Source organism: Martes martes (assembly GCF_963455335.1).
Source record: "Martes martes genome assembly, chromosome: 13".
Lineage (NCBI taxonomy): Eukaryota > Metazoa > Chordata > Mammalia > Carnivora > Mustelidae > Martes > Martes martes.
In genome coordinates this window covers 21,621,065-21,639,580 of record NC_137901.1, presented here as the reverse complement: position 1 = coordinate 21,639,580, position 18,516 = coordinate 21,621,065, and the positions used below count along the sequence as shown (strand labels likewise).

The following is an 18,516-nucleotide window of genomic DNA, read 5'->3' as shown; positions in this document are numbered from 1 at the left end:
TCCAGTTTCAAGAACTGTGGTTATATTTCAGCAAGGGAAGGAAGAAACCTACTGTTTTATAGTGAATTATTCCACTTAGGGTAGAGGAGCAACTCTCTATTCCCACGGATCACAGGCAGCCTTCTGCCTGTCAGAGTTTCAGTGTGGGTGGAATACGGCGCACCGTTCAATGTACTGGATGGCATTAAACATATTGGAACTTAATGACTGTAAAAATAGCACGGTGCTGTTTTAACTAGGAGTCTGCAGAACGGTTTGGGATTTAGTGGGGGAGTGTGTGTCACAAGTTAGGTTTTATAACAACTCATTATGAGGCTTGAGTGTAGTTTTGTGAGTAAGAGTCTAATATTCAATTCACTGATTGTGCAGAATGGCTGCCATTTCTGCTTTACTGTGCCTCCTGAATAACAGTTTGGCATTTTATGTCCCCAGAATATAGAGGTTGATGGACTATCTTATAAGCTGGAAGGCCTGAAAAAATTCACGGAATATACCCTGCGATTCCTAGCTTATAATCGCTATGGGCCAGGAGTATCTACTGATGACATAACAGTGGTTACACTTTCTGATGGTAAGTTATAGACCGTGAAACTTGATTCACATATATGATAATGATGATGTAATATTACATGTATGTCATAGGTTGCATCTTTAAGGCTTCCTAATGAAAACTTTTTGGCATCTATTAGCATTGATTAAAAATTTAACTCATTTGCTCAAACTATCCCTTACAGTTAAATTTAAACTTTCCAAGGTATATTGTAAGCTCTGTGTCAGAATGTCCTAATAGGTAATCTTCAAAAGTGTGACTACTGCCTAAGAGTTCAAATTATTGGTGGGGGGAGGGGTATCTTATTGTCTATAAACACAAACACGTTTGTGCATGTGTTTGGACTAATTTACATTGGTTTGTTTCTTTTATTTCTCATTCTAAGGGGGGGGTTGTGGATGATTAAAAGTGTAAACGATGGACGGTCCTCCTACATATACCACTTAATTCGAAAATATGGTGTTAAGGATTTACGCCAAATAATCCAGCACTGAAGATATTAAAACTAAATAGGGCAATGCATAATTTTAGTTGTAAACTTGCCTGATAAGTGAAATATTAGACATATTTTCTGAACTATCATAAAAGAGAGGAAAAACTCTTAATGAAAAAAAGGGTTTGGCAAAGCAGTAGCAGAGGAAACTAGAGATCTAAGAAAAGGATAAAGAAATGTTGGGAAATTTAATGACAAGTGAAAATAAATGGCAGCAGAATATATGATGTTGGACCAGTGGAAATTCAGGCAGGTGTAGAAATGCAGAGATAGCCCCCATGAATATTAAAAAAGGCAACAAGCTATCTCTTTTCAGCAAAGGTTTCCATGTTGTTGTATATAATTCTATAAATTATTGATCTTCTGAATTTCAAAGGAAAAAAGACTTTAACTTGTGGTTCCTTAACCAATCCATCATTGTTTAATCTGGAAAAGTACCTGAGTGCGTATTTCACACAGTATCAGTGGATCGAGGAAGGTCATGCATGTTATTAAGGACAGCTCAGCACAGACACAAGAGTGATGCTCATTTGCAATTTCAACTTAAAAAAATATTTTATATGTGACACCACTTCAGTATCATTTTTAATGCCCATCCATCTGATTCTGTTATGGAAGACAGAATAGAATATTTATTGGCAGAATAAATTACTTCACAACTTATAATTATAAAAATAAAAAGAAAACAAATGAAAATGAATATTTTACATAATTTATGTAGATTTCATTCACACTCTGAACTGTAATACTGTGGCCTTATTCTTCACTTTGGTTTTAAATGTCATTAAGTGAGAGAGAGAGATTATTACTCATTAGTCCAAGAATTATTATCTCTAAGTATTGCAATAGTTAGGACTTAGAAAATGCCTGTCACTAAATAAAAGGATTTCATGACCCTAACCCAACAAGAGTCACTATGAAAAGGATGCCAACTTGTCTTTATTGATGAATTTGATAGGAGAAAGCTGAAACTGAATGGCCCCCTTGGAGTCCGCTCCTGGACCCGGTCTGCAACCCTCTTCACGATCAATCATCTCTTTTGATTTCCAACAAAATCTCCTGGACTCTTAGCTTTCTCTCTCTTGTTAGCCATTCCCCTTCTTTCTGCTCAATCTGATATCTTCATTCTATTTAAGCTGGCCATGTGAGGGTCATGCATCATACAGAGGTATATTTTATCACATTTCATAGACTGCTACTTCCCAGTCCTCAGTCCTGAAGCTGTCTTCTCCTTGACTTTCTGGATGTTATAAAGGGGAGATGTAGAAATTAAATGGGCTAATCCATGTGAGCACCTTATATGTAAGCATGGCATATATTTAAGTGTTCAGTGAATATTATCTATGACAATATATATATCATTTTTTCTCCTTATATTACATGTTCCTTTACATGAGGGATGCTGTTATGGTCATCCCTGCATTCATCATCTCAGTAATTATTTACTGAACTAATCAGACAGTTCAGGAAACAATACAATTGTTAGTATGTATAGACTTATCTTTAGGACTTCCCATTTATGTGGCTAATTTAATAGATGTGCATGTGAATGCATCTGTGTTTTAGAGAACACTGTGTTTCTTACCAGTTCAGAGGCACCCTTACCATAAAAATTTATACTGAGACCATAAAAAATTGAATAAAAACAACAAAAAAATGAAAACAATGTTTTTATTCTTCTAAATTAGTTATCCCAATGATATTCCATGCTAAAATGCTTGTGAAGATGTTTATCCTGATAAGCTGTCGTCTCTAACTTAGCATACTTTCGCTGTTTTTCTGGGAAGAAAAACTGTTTTTCATTCAGATCCCTCCACTTATTGTATCCTTTGTTTATCCACTTCTTTAAACCATTTGGGTTTTAGAATGTCAGATCTAGAGAGCCTAAAGTTAGGGTGAAATGTAACTAATTTTGCCAGTTTGTTCTCAAACACCATCTCTTGAACTAGTTGACAACTGTAGGTCATTAAAATATTTTATGAATCAATTACTATTTATGAATTTCTGTGCCAGCTTGCTCTGTGCCCAAAAGTAGAAGGACCCAATTTCATAGGCGCACTTAACTATAAGAATGTAATTTTTGCTGTTGTCACTGGTATTTATTGAGTACTTATTAGTGCAAGGCCCTGCTCTAATCACTTAACATTATTAACCTTTAATCCTCATGGTACTATATTTTTTTTCCTACTTTACAGATGACAAAACTAATATTAGAAAGAGGTCAAGGCTTGTAAGCAGCAGAGCTAGGTCACAAGTAAGAAAAGGAGCAAGATTTAATGTGGAAAAAATCTTGAGTTTCTCTTATTCTGTAATGAATTTCTCATGCTAATTGCTTAAAGTACAAAGCTCGTCATTATATGTCAGTTATTTCAATCCATAAATTGTGTGTAAAGGACAGCACACATTTGGTAAGGGGAGGAATTCGAGTGCCTTTCTATAGGGAGATTCATTTACAAATGGGAATTTTATCTACTCTACAGAATGCATCATCATCATCTGTATCAAACCTGCATGTTTTACCATATTGAGGGGAGTTTCTGGACCAAATGCCTCTGATTGGCTTTAACAAGCCAATTGTAAATGATAATTGCTTGACATTTTGAAGAGAAAATAATGAACTATGGCTTTCCTCTTTCACTCATGAGATAATGAAACATCTTGGGAAATCAAATAAAGAAAAGTTCAGATAAATGTGGATTCCATTTACTTCCACCAAGCATCGAATCTTACCTACTGTGCGTCAATAATAGGGGAGCTGATAGTGAGAGGGAGGGAGTAGAGATTGATAACTAAAAATGCTCTCGGAGGAACTCTCTCCTTTCTTTCCTAATTACATAAGGCAAGAACAGTTAGTGTGCTCCAAGTTTGTGAAGTTATATGATGAAACACGTGGCATTTTTTTTTAAGTTGGTGCTTATTTTAATTTTCAATGCTTTACAGAATAATTTGAATATAGATTATATTAAATTCTTTCTTATTGTGAGAATGTCATTCTGTTCAGTTTTTCTGATCACGCACATTGTTATTATTTCCAGCCTACTCTAATATTTCCTCTTTTAGGGAAATAGAATGTGGAGATGGTCTTATTAAAGCCTCTGCATTATTCCCTTTCCTGAAAATTGAACAGGGATGTTCACAGTCTGTGAAGGTAGTTTAGGGAAGTCCGTTTCATTAATAGCATTTGGGAAGAGTCGAGAAGTTGGGAAGTTTTTCAAATGCAAAAGAGCCCTTCTGACTAAATCTTTAGGGAGAAAAATCTTAATGTTTTAATCATAGTAACATGAAAATGGAATCTAAGATATAAAAGAAAGAAAATTTTAGAAATGAGTTTTGAAGGAAACTGATCTGTTAAAACACACACACACACACACACACACACACACACACACACACCCATACTTTAAGAACTTGACAAAAAAGGACATCCAAATGCCACCAAACATGTGAAAAGATGCTCCACATGACTGGTCTTCAGGGAAAAGCAAATAAAAATACTAATACCTACCAAATAACTAAAATGGAAAAGATTCAGAAAAAAAACAAAGGTTGGTAAGGATATGGAAATTCTGGAAGTTTTCTATATTTAACATATATATAACCCCGTAGGGGTTGCCGCTGCTACCAGGTTTTCCAGTCCTAGGTATATAACAAGGAAATGAGTGTAATTGTTCATCAAACGACATGTACAAAAGTTTTCATAGCAGATTTATTCTTCAGAGCCCCAAACGGAACGTAATCCAATGCCATTCACCAATAGAATGAGTGAATATAAAATAGAATGGTAATGTTTTAGAATAGGACCAATAAAAAAACAAACAAAATAACTGAAACTACTGCAAGATGCAGCAGGAAGAATGAATCCCAAGAAATCACAATGAGCAAGAGAAACCGGCCTGAACAAAATAACTGATTTCATTTTTAGTAAGCTCCGAAGCAAGCTAAGCTAATCAGTGGTGTTAGAAGTCAGACTTGTGGTTACTCTCAGAAGGATATTGATTGGGAAGGGACCCAAGTGAACTTTCCAGGATACTGAAAATATTCTATATCTTGATCCAGGTGTTGTTTAAATGTGAACACTCCTACAGACATATAACTTTATCCAATCACGCGTACACGATTTGTGCATTATACCATATGTATGTCTTACATTAATTAAAATAAAACTACAAAAAGAAAGCTTGTTATGGCCAAAACCCTCAGGATGAAAAACATTTTATTATGTCTTATAATCTCTCTGTTAATTAATTCAACACATATCTGCTGCATGTGACCCACACTTGATACTCTTATTGATACTGAGGATTCAGCATGTAAAGGGACAAGAATCCAGGACCCTGTGAGGATTATATTCTGTATTTGAAAAGAAATGTAATATGAACTAAAATAAGTTGAATGATAAAGTCTATTTCTTAAATTATAAAATAATTTCTGAAAGAATTCTTGTTGACCTAATTCATGAAAACAAGCCTCTAGTGAGTGTTTTGTTGTTGTTGTTGTTGTTTGGTTTGGTTTGGTTTGAGTTTTGTTTTTTGTTTTTGTTTTGTTTTGTTTTTTGGTCACAAGCTACATTGCTCACAACCTTCACCCAGTACTAAGATAATAAGATAAGAAGTTCAAAATCAAAACAGAGTAAGTGATTATAATTCCTATGGTGTCCAGAGAGGCCTAGGAGCTAATATTTCAGTAAGCATTTATTTGTTCATGTAACCATTGAGTCAGTAGCTATTAATTGAATGTCAGTCTGGGAGCCATACAGATTAATCAGACACATATCATGCCCTCATGGTGATTACTTTTCAGAAGGTAAACTCAGAGTAGGACATAAATGAATTCAGGGTAAAATATAAGTACCCTCAAGAAATGTAGATATTGTCCAAGTTCAAGTTAAAGAAGGGGCGACATGACAGAAAACGGCCCTTAAATTATTGAAAATGCTGAGAGCCTTTCTTCTCTGTTAAATTAATCAAATTCTCATGAACAAAATAGGGACTACTCATTTTACAGGTTAATACATGTTAGGCATTTATTGAATGCTACTTTTGTTTCTTTTGTGGGGCAGAAAGCTTTATTTTGTTTATGATTCTTCTCAGACATCTAGGAAGTGTCTGACACATACACCCATTTAGTGAATGGCGTCTTTGAATGACTGACATGATAGAGTATTCACTTTTTGATACAGTAAATATCCACTAGAAGTGTTGTTAAAAAAAAAAAATTGTACATGTTCTTCCTTCTTCCATGAAGGAATGGGGCAATCAAAATGCAAGTAAGAGAAAAAAAATACTTCCAAAAATCCACAAAGAAAAATAAGCAGGATTTTTTTTGTTGTTAATGCATTTGACTCACTGAGAGCTATTTGATAACCTGCTTGCATCTATGACACATAGGTTTAATTACACACAGATAAAAGACAGATGTATTTCTTCTTTTCACATTTTAAGAGATAATAAAGATTGCAGTAAGGGGATTAAACAACATGAGTGACTATTAGAATGACATATTTTATAATAAAACCATGCAGATCCTGAAATACACAATATCTTAAGCCTTTAAGACCACTCTAGGAAATCTTCTGTGTATTTTTATTGGTTTCTCTGGGAAGGTTATAACAAGAAAGCTGTAACTGAATGGCAGTATTTGGTATCACCACAGGTGCTCTCTTGCCTAACGGTTTTTTGGGGGGAGGAGGACTCCCTATATGGATGCCTGGTCCTACCAAGTGAGAAAAAATAAACAGAGGCAGTTATTTTTTCATCTCTCCAGGAAAATTTTGAAGTTCCACCTGGATCAGCCTACCTAATTACCATCATGAACTGTGAAAAGTCACGCTTTCTCTTTTCACAGAAGGTTGTAGTTTCTCTTTTCTGACTCTGGCAGTAACCGTCTCGCCTTGTTTTGTTCCTTTTAGTGCCAAGTGCCCCGCCTCAGAACGTCTCCCTGGAAGTAGTTAATTCAAGGGTAAGTCATGGAAAGGTTCACTGTTTCATTCCCTACACGTGTTAATTTTCTCTCGCCCCACTGATTCACCTCCCTGGGTGCATGGTGGTTGCCATGTGAAGGAATGTTCCAGAACAACACAGTGAGTGAGCAGCACAGACTCCACGTCTTCTTCCACCACACTTGAGTTAATTAAAGGAAGGATCGTTTTACTAATAGCACACCGTTTTATAAATGTGACAATGATTAAAGGCTATTCCGTCAGGAAGCAAAGATGTCTATTTACTTATATTTATCAGTTTGGGACATAATGAACTAATGCCACAATTGATTGAAGGAACGAACAAAACCTTCACCTTGAAAGAGGTGGAATAGAGAGACTTTGTTTCCTGACAAATTAATTAGAATGGGATGTTTCATACCATCCCTATTTTCCACTTATAAACATCAAAAGACCTTCTTGAGGTCCAATAAGGTTATATGTATGAAGCAGTGATCCAGTGATTAATATTTTCCTGGCCTGGAAAGCTGATAAAACTTTCAAAAGGACTTAAATTAGTCTAGGTGTGGCTGAAGATAAGGAGCCTAATGCCAGAACTCAGTTCTCTAGAAACATCTTATTTTGAGTGTGCCTTGGGGTTGAAAATGAGCTAAAGCCGTATAGTATAGTGAAGCAAACAAGAATTGGTTTGGGTTGACTCTTTCATCACTTTGTTGTATGTTCTCATGGAGGTGACTTCACTCTCCCCGGGCCTCAGTGATGGGGAGTGGGACGGGTGGTCAGCCTAATTGGTCTCTAAGCTCTGGGAGACAGCAGGGAGACCTTACAAGTCTTAGCAAAAGGCATACCCTGGTTCCTATTCTGGCTTTCTCTTTTAATAACTGTATGTGATCTTAGAGAAGTTTCTGACCTCAGCAAGCCTCAGTTTCTATATTCTTGGAGTATGAATGTTAATGCTTTCCTTATCGATTTACCATGAAGAATAGTAATAGGGCATATAAAGGATTTAACTTTGTGTCAGTAGCTGTTCACTCAATGTATGATTCCTTGCCACGTTTTGCAAAAATCTCTGATGAAGTCCTGTTTTGTGGCTGTGATCAGATTTGCCTCTGTCAAATGAATTTGTCTTTTGGAACAAATGAAATGTCTCTAAAATCGTTAGCCTCTTATATTTTTACCCCCCATATTGGATAGAACTAGTAAAATGAATTTAAAATTAGAAGGGGTAAAATAAGTGAACTTAGGGAGAAAAAAATGAGCTAAAGGAAAATAACCAGAATTATTGAATGACCTTGGAGGCTGACTGTATTTAAATATGGATTTTTACCTCCCTGAAAAGGGAATTCCTGTTTTGCAAAATTGAATTTTCAACTGATTTCTATATATGTATACAAATATCCCAGCCTGTACTCTTCTATAATATGCAATGCTTGCTACAACCAAATATAAGCACTCCTGTTTCTATCCTCCTGTGGTTATATCTGGAACACTGCACTGCTAGAAAATTTAACTTGTTCATTAGCTTTTAAGAATGAATACAGCAGGCCCAGGCCCTAGAAAACCACTTATTTGCCTCTCCTTCTTTCTGTTATCTTTTTTCCTAGCTTTTAAGGAATTAGAAAATATGAGTTTGGATTCTTCTTGGTTTGTTACCAAGGAGAAAGAAATAGGATGGTCAAAACACCATTACTGTTGTTGTTGTTTTTAATTTCCAATATTGGTGAAGTGAAAGACAAAAACAATATTGTATTTTGACGTTCTTCTTATGTTTGAAACAAAAGTTCTCAAATATATTAATATTTACCCCATTTCCATTTTAAGAAACAAAATTTATTTAAAAAGCATTATTTTACTTGAATAAGTAGTAGTAGTATTAAATTAATTAATTAAAATTAAATTAACTAATTAAAAGAATTGCAACATTTGTGTTCTTCATTTTACTTGAGATTTTTATTTAATATAGAACAGAGCCATATTTTAAAATTTAATTCTATATAATGTTTACAATTAATGAACATAATTGATCATGTTATTGACAGTCAATGAGAAAATTTGGAGATGTTAATACTTTTTAACATAGATAGCTAGGATTTCTGTACATAGAATTCATAAGTCACTATAAGGTATAAAATGACCATTTAGAGGCCCTGGTTAAGGTTCTGGCTATCAATAAGCCAACAGGACTGAGATATCATATCCCAACTTATGGGAACAATAAGATTCTTACACATTTATATAAAAGAAACAAAAATTCTGTTAATATATTGTTCTTAAAACCCCCATATATCCGATAACCTTTATAAAGCTATAATCGTAGAACAGACTTGATTCCCTTTCTGCAGGCTTGCTTGAACACAGATTTTGTTCTGAAGGAATGGCTTTACCTATAGATACTAATTTTAGGTAATAATGAGTCATGATTATATGGTTATTTGCCATACTAAAATTGCTTTACAAGAAATAACATCTTCATAAGAAAAGAGAAAATAATGATTTACAGAATGGACTTTAAAATGTGACTGTTTTACTGGGGAAACTTTGTAGGAATAATTTTCTTAAGATTTGACTTTAAAATTCAATTATTATTTGAAGAAATACATATTAAAACTTAATTAGTTGGGTAGAATATAAAGCATAAATTGTAGACTAGGAAGAGCTTTTGTTGGTACTTGACTATTTTCCAATACAAAAATTCTGAGATAAAAACATTTAGAGAATGCTACATTTCAAGATGCTTGGGTTCCTTTCCTAGCTCTTTGAGATCTTGGAAAGTCAAGATTGGTTTCATTGATTCATTCATTTGCTGTGTACTTACTGTGTATCTACTAATACTGTATACTTATAAACATATATCCATATATACAAACATACACATTGCACATACACCTGCTATATTACTATATATAACTAAGTGACCCAGTCTTTGCCTTCATGGAACTCATAATAGGAAAACATTCCTTTAATAGGAAAACATATGAGAGAAAATTCACTTTTAATGTAACCAAATTTAATTGATTGTATCTCCTCAAAGTGACATTTTTTTCTCATTGATAAAATGAGAGTTGGAGAGATAATCTCTAGAATCTCTATGACTCCAGACATCTATGACTGTATTTTCACTTGTCAGACCTTTTCTCAATCACTTTATCTTTACAGAATTTGAGAAAATGGTACACATATTTTGATTAAAGTATACTGGATTCAGTTCACATGTTCAGATATTTATTGGTTGATTACCAAAAATGAAATTTAAAAAAATAAATAAAATCCAGTATATCACCAGGCACAGATCTTTGTGCAGATTTAGATTTTTTTAATGTAGAACAGTGGATTTCTCTTGTTCTTTCACTGCATCTTTCTTGTGTTGAAATTCTTATCCTTGAACAGCAGTTAAATCTACGTGGATGTAATTTTGTTGCATTCCTAAAAGCTAATCCCCCAGCTAGTTACTCACAGTTTGATAAGTGTGTGTGATGCCTTAATTGCTACAGTTAGAAAAATTGATGTGTCCTGCTGCATCTTAGTGCCTCACTCCCTCATGTGTGAGCATATTTTGGCATGCTTAAACAACTTGAAAATTAGTTTAGTGATCCTACAAGTCCCTTTACCTAGAAACTACCCAAAGGGAGAATTAAAACAGCAATTTCCAACTCCAGAAAACATACTGATCATTTTGGTCCCAGATATTTTAACATTTTTTTTTTTCTTTCCTTTTTCCTTTTCTCTCTTTCTTTAAAAACAAAACAAAGCAAAGTAACAAACAAAAACAATACAGAGATAATCTAAGGATTGTATCATTGGGTAACCTCAGAGGGGCATATGCTTCTGAAGATGTGGAGTGACAGAATGGGTTTGACTCATGTCTCTGTCCCCTGTCATTGAGCTGGTTCTCGTATCAACAGAACATTAGAGTCAGGTGGACAGCTGAGTGAGTCATTTGCATTTGACTCCCAACTGGGATATACACTTGTTAGGGGCTGTGAACAATAGTGCAAAAGTGAGGAGAAGGGAGAGAGTGGAGAATTGTAAAACCAAGGTCAGTGTGAGTTACAATATTAATTTGCAGATCCTCTGTGCCCCCTCCCCCGACTGAGGGTTTCTTCTCTTGGTTGTCCAGAGGGCACTGGAATTGACACCACTTCCTGCTGCATCGCATCTCCCTGAAAACACACTGCTCACACAGGTGTTCTAGACCCCGTTCTTCAGTCTGACCATGCTTCCGGTGACTGTTGATCTCCCCCTTGTATGATGAACAGAGGCAGAGGCCTCAGCTAGCTCATGAAAACAGTTTTTTTGGTTTCTCTTCCAATCGTCCTAAATCCTTCATAAAATATACTTTGACCACTGACTTACTTGAAGCCAGAGCTCTGAGTCCTCCTCACAACAAATCCAGTTGGTTTCTGAAATGCATATAATGTAGAGAAAGAGGACATGCAAGAGTCCTTAGATGTTGGGTACCATACAAAGATAAATTAGAAACTGGCATTTATGATAATATTTACATTTACACTTCAGACTTCGCACTGGTGTTTTTACTCAATCATAACACGCAGAGCATTTCTACTTGATTATAGTGTCTGGTCCAGTTACTCGTCAGTTCAATTCAATACAAGATCTCTTGTATTTATTTTAGTTATTGATCTCTTCATTGATGCTTTACCTGAGTGTTCTTTGAGTACAGACAAGGTCCAGTGGGCTATGACTGAAAGAGTCTTGGGAACGGTGTGAGGGTAGGAGCAAAATTATAAGGAAGACAATGTTTCCCAATAGTTCTTCCAGCCTAGTCTTTCTGTTTTTGCCTAGAATTTTTGGAATAGATTGATTATAAATGTTTATGTTATGTTAAAATTGGACAACATAAATTTCATGAGAACTCCCTCAAGAACAAAACTATTTTGGGCTGTAATTAGGAAAAAAAAACCATCTTCAGATATCTGCTGCCCTGCATACATTTTTAAAAAATCAATACTTTTATGGTAGTCAAATATATATAACATAAAAATTTACCATTCTAACCTTTTTTGAGTGTATGGTTACTGGCATAAGTACATTCACGAGCATCACTCTCAGAACACTTTTTATCTCCTCAAACTGAAACTCTTTCCCCATTAAATAATAATAATACTCCATCTCTCCCCTTTCTCCAAGCTCTGGCAACCAACATTTTACTTTCTGCTTCCTGACTTATTTTATAAAAAGTGAGGAGACTAATTCATGAGAAAAAATGTGATTGTCTTTTTATCTTAATAGAGAAATGAGAACAATCTTAAAGTTTTATATCTTCACAGGGAAATGAAGGATCTAATGAATGATAGTGGTCAAGAAAATAGGCAGATGCTGTAATTGGCTAGAAGAAACCTCACTTCCCATTATCAATACTGTTTTCAGAATAATTCTGTTCCAAGGTCCCATATTTATGAATTCTTTTTAAAAAAAATCTACTGACACTATTTATAATGACTGTAGGTACTTTAGTGGTCTAACTCTGCAAGTTGAGTTTATTTCACTTAAGCACACTATTTTGGAGTTCAGTAACCTACATTCTATGATTATATATACTTTGCATTTGTAATATGGATGAAATTAGACATTAAATTAGCAAGTCTGTTTTGTTCTTGTAATAAAATAACTTACTCTGTTTGAAAAAAAAATCTACTGACAAAACCAACTGCTATAGTTAATAACAAACCAGAAATATATGAATGGGATTGTTCTAGACTAACTCTGAAAATGCAATTTTGGTCATAAACATCAGTTTTATATCCCATTACAGTTTAGACCAGAGCTCCAAGCCAGTAAGTAAATTGATCCTTTAATTTTTTTTTCAAAGTTCCAATAAATCAACATCTTCTTTTTTTCCCCCAGTGGAAACACAGTGAATGGATTAACTGTGAGGGGGAGAGTATTAGGAGAGTGTAAAAATATATAGATATAGATATAGGTAACCAATTTTTATATAACAAATGCATCATACCAATTTAAATGCATTCTGTGAATAAACTCAATAAGCGAATACACTGTAAATTCAAGGCATATCTCCATATCACACTATCACTCATTCTCTTAGATCTGTTCTTAGAGAATACTGACTCATGGTACTTTCCCAAGCAGTGATGTTGCATGATTTTAAATGCTATGAGAAATATAATCCCCTATTAGAGATACTAAGGGCTGCAAAAGTATTTTTTAACTCTGTTTTGGTCAAATGATTTATTTCTATAGATGACTTTTATACTAAATACTATCCTTAAAACTTTTTCTGTGTTACTTATTGTGGTAACATCATAAACATTCCAAACAAGAACAATGTAGTCCATAAGCTGAGCTAACTCATCTCCACAAAAAAGTACATTCTTACATGAATTAATTTCAAATAAAAATACAAATTAAGTGGACAAAAGAAGAAAAAAATAAATTTCTGAAAAGCTAGAAATGAGTCTAGGAAAAGTCTTTACAAAACATCTATGAGCAAAACTATGGAATAGGGAGTCGAGAATGACCTATGATCTCTCTTATAGGATTTGAATAAATTAGAGGCATGATTAAATCTCAGTGTCTATATGAACTTTCTATACTATACACAGGATTAGAGAAACATTTCCTAGAATGTTTCAAATACTTAGAAGCATCATTTTTTGTTCTGTGATTTGGGGTCATTGTATTTTGTTCTTTCCAAATTCATTCTCATCACTGCCATCTGGGATACCTGCACAGATGATTTGGAAAAAGACTAAAATAGGTGGTGGGATACCACCTTCTTCTAATATCGCCTTGTAATTTTTACCTCATCACACATTTTTAATGGCTCCATTTCTGGTTGGCTCTGAAGGCAAAGCTCACTTTCACCTCTCCATGAAGTTTAATGAGATTTCCCTCAAGTCATACATTTTTGAAAAGTGGGAGGTTTAATAATGGGCTTAAATTAAATGAACCTAGGTCTAGTGATAAGGTCTCTGATTTTAATTTAGTTCAAGGAAGTCGCCCTTATATTTGGAAGGGTTGATTAGTTAGAGGACAGGAATAGGTTCAGTCTTACCAGTAGGTAAAATCAGTCACTAACTATGTGATTTGAATTTAGAGATGTTGAAACATTGACCTACATGCAAAAAAATGTATTTACTTGTCTAACTTAAAACATTGCTTACCTTAGAAAACAACTGTTAACATACAAACCCTTCATCTGAATTATTTAAGATATTAGCATGAGTTATTTTAATTAACATTGCTGATACATATTTGAGGAGTAACTAATTATAATAATAATAATTAAGGCGGTCACTCAACTTTTTCAGCAGGTATTCTATGGCTGGCAAAATGCTACACAATTAGAACACTCTTTTATTTACTTTTTATAATAACCCTGTAAGTATTAGTTGTTAAACTGATGACTGGAATACTATCTTTGAGCTGAGCTTATTGCTGGAAAAGCCACAATGAAGGCAGTCAAGTCTCCTTTCCTAGAGCTTACTTAAATTCAAATACAGGGAGGTAGATTGATAAGCAAACAAGGAACTGGGCAATTAACACAAGAGAATGATGACTTATGTGAAGAAAATAAAACACAGTAATATGATAGGGAAGGACATAACTTAAATCAGATTGTCAGAGAAACGCCTTTTAAGAAAGTGACACTTGTGCTGAGTCAAGAATATGAAAAAGGGCCAGTTTCTTTGCACACCTAGGATAAAGCATTCCAAGGAAATCTCCCAGCTAGTACAAAAGCCTTGACAAGGGAACCGTCTGTGTGTGATTGAAATAACAGACATATGCACGGATCACAGATCTCTGGGTCAGGGCCAGATCATCTGGGGCTTTATAGGGCATGGCAAAAATTAGAATTTCATTCTGTGGATGATGAAAAGAGGCTTGAACGGGGAGTGATCTCTTTTTAAAAGATCACATTGGCTGTTGTGAGGAAAATTATTAGGGATGGGGCAGCGTGGGAGCAGGGAGACCATTTAGGAGACAATTGAGTGATCTGTATGAAATGATTGTAGCGGGGACTTGGGAGCCATTACAGAAGATGAAGAGAGAAATGGGAAAAATCATGATGTGTGTTGCATTTAGAGCCAATAAGATTGGCTAATGAATTGGATATAAAGGGCAGGGGAAAGAGAAGGATCAAGGATAGAGACTAGATTTTTGCTGCAGCAAATGAGTGCACTGTAGGGCTGTTTAATGAGATAAGATTGGGTGCAGAAAAAGATTGGTTTAGAGGGAACAATCAATTAGTTTTTGGACATTTTGAATTTGAGATAACTACTGGACAAACAATTAGGGACGTCAATCATGTAGACAATCTGGCATTTGAGACCAAAGGTCTGATGACAGGTCATGACAGGAGATATAAATTTTAAGAGTCACCATCATATCAATGACACCTAGGGAGAGATTATAGTTAGAAAACCAAATGGCTGAATCTTGAGATACTGCACATTTAGAGATTGGATAGAGAGGAAGGAGCAAGAGTGGTAGGAGAAAACAAAGAGGGATGGTATCACAGAAGTGGAGAGGAAGGGGGTTGGGAGTGGGGGTGCTGCTAACCATGTCGGTGCTGATGAAAAATATAGAAAATAATGACAGCAATGCGGCCACTTGGGAGGGAGCATGAAAATGGAGAGGAAGGCAAGGTAATTGCAGAGCATGACTGCAGATGTCTTTAAGTTTTATTCTGAAATGCAACAAAGAAATGGGCAGTAACTTTAGGAGGTAATAGGCTTAGGGGAAATTCTGTTGCCTATTCTATTTATTTACTGTTGTTTCCTTTTTGAACATAGGAGACTCTGCAACTTCTGCAAGTAGTGCAGTCTACAGGGGGATATGAGTGATGCAGAAGAGAGTGGAAAGTTGCAAGGGTGCAATCCTTTGTTGCAAGTAGGTGAGAAGGCAGAAGCTCTAGCTTGCAGATGCAAGGGAACAGATGCTTCAATCTTAGGAAGGTGAGGCAAGGTAAAGGGAGTGGGCATGGATACAGTTATGCCAGTAACTGAGATGAGAAGTATGACAAAGGTCTTCACTAGCGTGTAAAGTCTTGGAGGATCAAGTGTTGAGAAGATGGGGAACAAGATGAGAAATAGTTATTTCAGATTATAGGGAATCTATTATAGGGAAAAGAATAATGAAGTATGTGAATTTAAGATTACTGAGCAGTGTGGAATGGCCATTTGAGATTTGTTGTCATGAATTTAAAGTGAAACTAGCGAACACAATTGTGTCTGTTTCCCTCTCCAGCGGTGGTTGCTTGGTTGCTGGCCTGGGTTAGGCAGATAGTTGGGTTTTATTTTGTTTGGAGTTTGCCAGGGGAGAAGGGGATGCGGTGGTGAAGAGGTTTCGTAAGGGAATGATGAAAAAGAAGACCCACTTCTTCAAAGCTAAGGAAGGACAGTAGGGTACGGTGGCAGGGGTGATGGAGAATGAAAAAGTGGTTAAAGTCTGTGGATTATATAATTATTGTTGTATAATTGTATAATAATTGTATGATTATTATTAATATACCCCATTTTTCCAGAGAGACCACTGAGGTTTAGAGAGGCTAGGTAATGAGCCCCATTGCCACACAGGGAGGCAGTGACAGCACAAGGATTCGAACCCAAGCTGAGATTGTTGATTATTTGGCCACAATGCGTCCTATATATGGGGCCTTATGAGAGAAGGGGTTCAAGATAAGCTTGGCCTTCAACGGGTTTAAGTTCTCAGTAGGAATAGTTTCCAGTCAGAAGGTAAAGTCTAGATCAGAAGCTGGAAGATGGGTTAATCCGTCAAGTGGCCCACAGAACTAGCTGTGGAAACTGGATATGAATGTCATTAAGAGACATGGATATCAATGTCAGGAAGGGAGGTCGTAAATGTTAAGAAAGGAGATCTCCTGAGAAGGAGATTCAAAAAGACATGTGTCTGGCTCCCCAGTTTCCCCCCAGCTGAACCAATCTCTAAGATTCTGTTCCTCGCAACTGTCCACGTATTTCTCCCTGATGAGCCTAAGAAACACCTAGAGGAGCCGTAGATTGTTTGCTGAGCAAAGCTGATCCCTCTGGAGCTTTATTAAAGAAGTTTAAAGACTTCGGGCGTTCCAAAGGTGATTCTGGCTTTTCCTCAATTCCAAGGTATAGACTATATCAATGAGACTTTGAAAGGGGAAAAATGAGCTCTCAAGATTTGTTGGCAATAAAATAAAACTTGTAGGTAGGTATGTATGTATGTATGTATTTTTAGCAGGGACAATGATGGTCTGGAATGGAACCATTAGGAAATGTATGTAAGGTTCAGAGAAAATGCAAATCAAAACAATTGCCATGCATTTTATTAGCAAGCATGGTTAATTTAAATAATGAACAAAACTAAACAAAATGGGCATTAATTAGATAAGAAGCCTAGAGCCAATGTTCCCAGGAAATAGTGAAATTCTCTAAACAAGAATGTTGTTTTAAGATATCGCTACTTTACCAACCAAACTAAGTCTAATATATCATTGCCCTAAAGTCATTTTAGTTTAATCTCATTAAAAAGCCCACTAACATGATGCAATTTCAATATATGCCCTCAATAACACTGAACATTGAAATCTACTTATTTCATTTATTATGTCACTCTTTCACATAGAAAATAGCTTCCATTAGTTTCCCAAAACTGTCCAAAATATCACTCAGTCCACTGGAAAACTCTCTATTGAATTTGACAATCTAAAAGCATCATCTTAATGTTTCCTAAACATTTTTAGAAAGTACTCTGTATTGAATACGGATGGAGTCTTCAAATATATTGAAAAGTATGTAATAGTAGGGTAAAAGCTACAGAAAAACAGGGATTTCTGGGTGGCTTAATTGGTTAAGTGTCTGAATCTTGATTTCCACTCAGGTCATGATCTCAGGGTCAAGAAATTAAGCTCTAGGGGTGCCTGGGTTGCTCAGTCAGTTAAGCATCTAGCTTTGGCTCAGCTCGTGATCCCATGGTCCTAGGATTGCGCTCCATATCGGGCTCCTTGCTCAGTGGAGAGCCTGCTTCTCCCTCTCCCTCTGTCTGCCGCTCTGCCTACTTGTGCTCTCTATCTTTCCGTCAAATAAAATCTTAGGAAAATGGAAGAGATTAATCTCTGTGCTTGAGATCCTCTCCTTCTGCCCCTCCCCCCAGCTTACATGCACTCACAGGCACACACCCTCTCTCTCTCTCAAATAAATAAACAAATCTTAAAAAAAAGTATACACAAACAATGTAATATTTCCCAAAAATTAACTTATGATCATATTACATATCTATTCTTCACGGAACTAGAAGAAATTACTTGTGTCTTCTACAAATTCCTTTGTTCCAAGGCAAATGAGAAATTCCATTTTCTTTTTTTTATTGTAATAACTCAAGTTCCTCCTACCTAAACATTTCTCATACTTCAGAGAAATTTATTTGACAAACCATTTTATGTTTCAGCTGAGAGGCAGTAGCTATTAACTAGATAGTTGTCTATTTTATTTTTACGCAGATAAAGTTGAAGGGACACACATAAGAGGGATTTATACTTGAAGAAATGCCCCATACTGACTT

At 35.5% G+C, this 18,516-nt stretch overlaps 1 protein-coding gene across 1 annotated transcript in view; it reads left to right on the top strand.

Annotated features, from left to right (window-relative positions):
* DCC (DCC netrin 1 receptor) overlaps positions 1-18,516 on the top strand; it is a gene marked incomplete at both ends in the record, with an annotated part of 1,141,350 nt that overhangs the window by 843,708 nt on the left and 279,126 nt on the right. The window contains 2 exons of the mRNA XM_080821994.1: positions 433-571; positions 6,952-7,001. Coding sequence (XP_080678120.1) covers positions 433-571; positions 6,952-7,001 — 189 coding nt within the window. The remainder of the gene's footprint in view (positions 1-432; positions 572-6,951; positions 7,002-18,516) is intronic.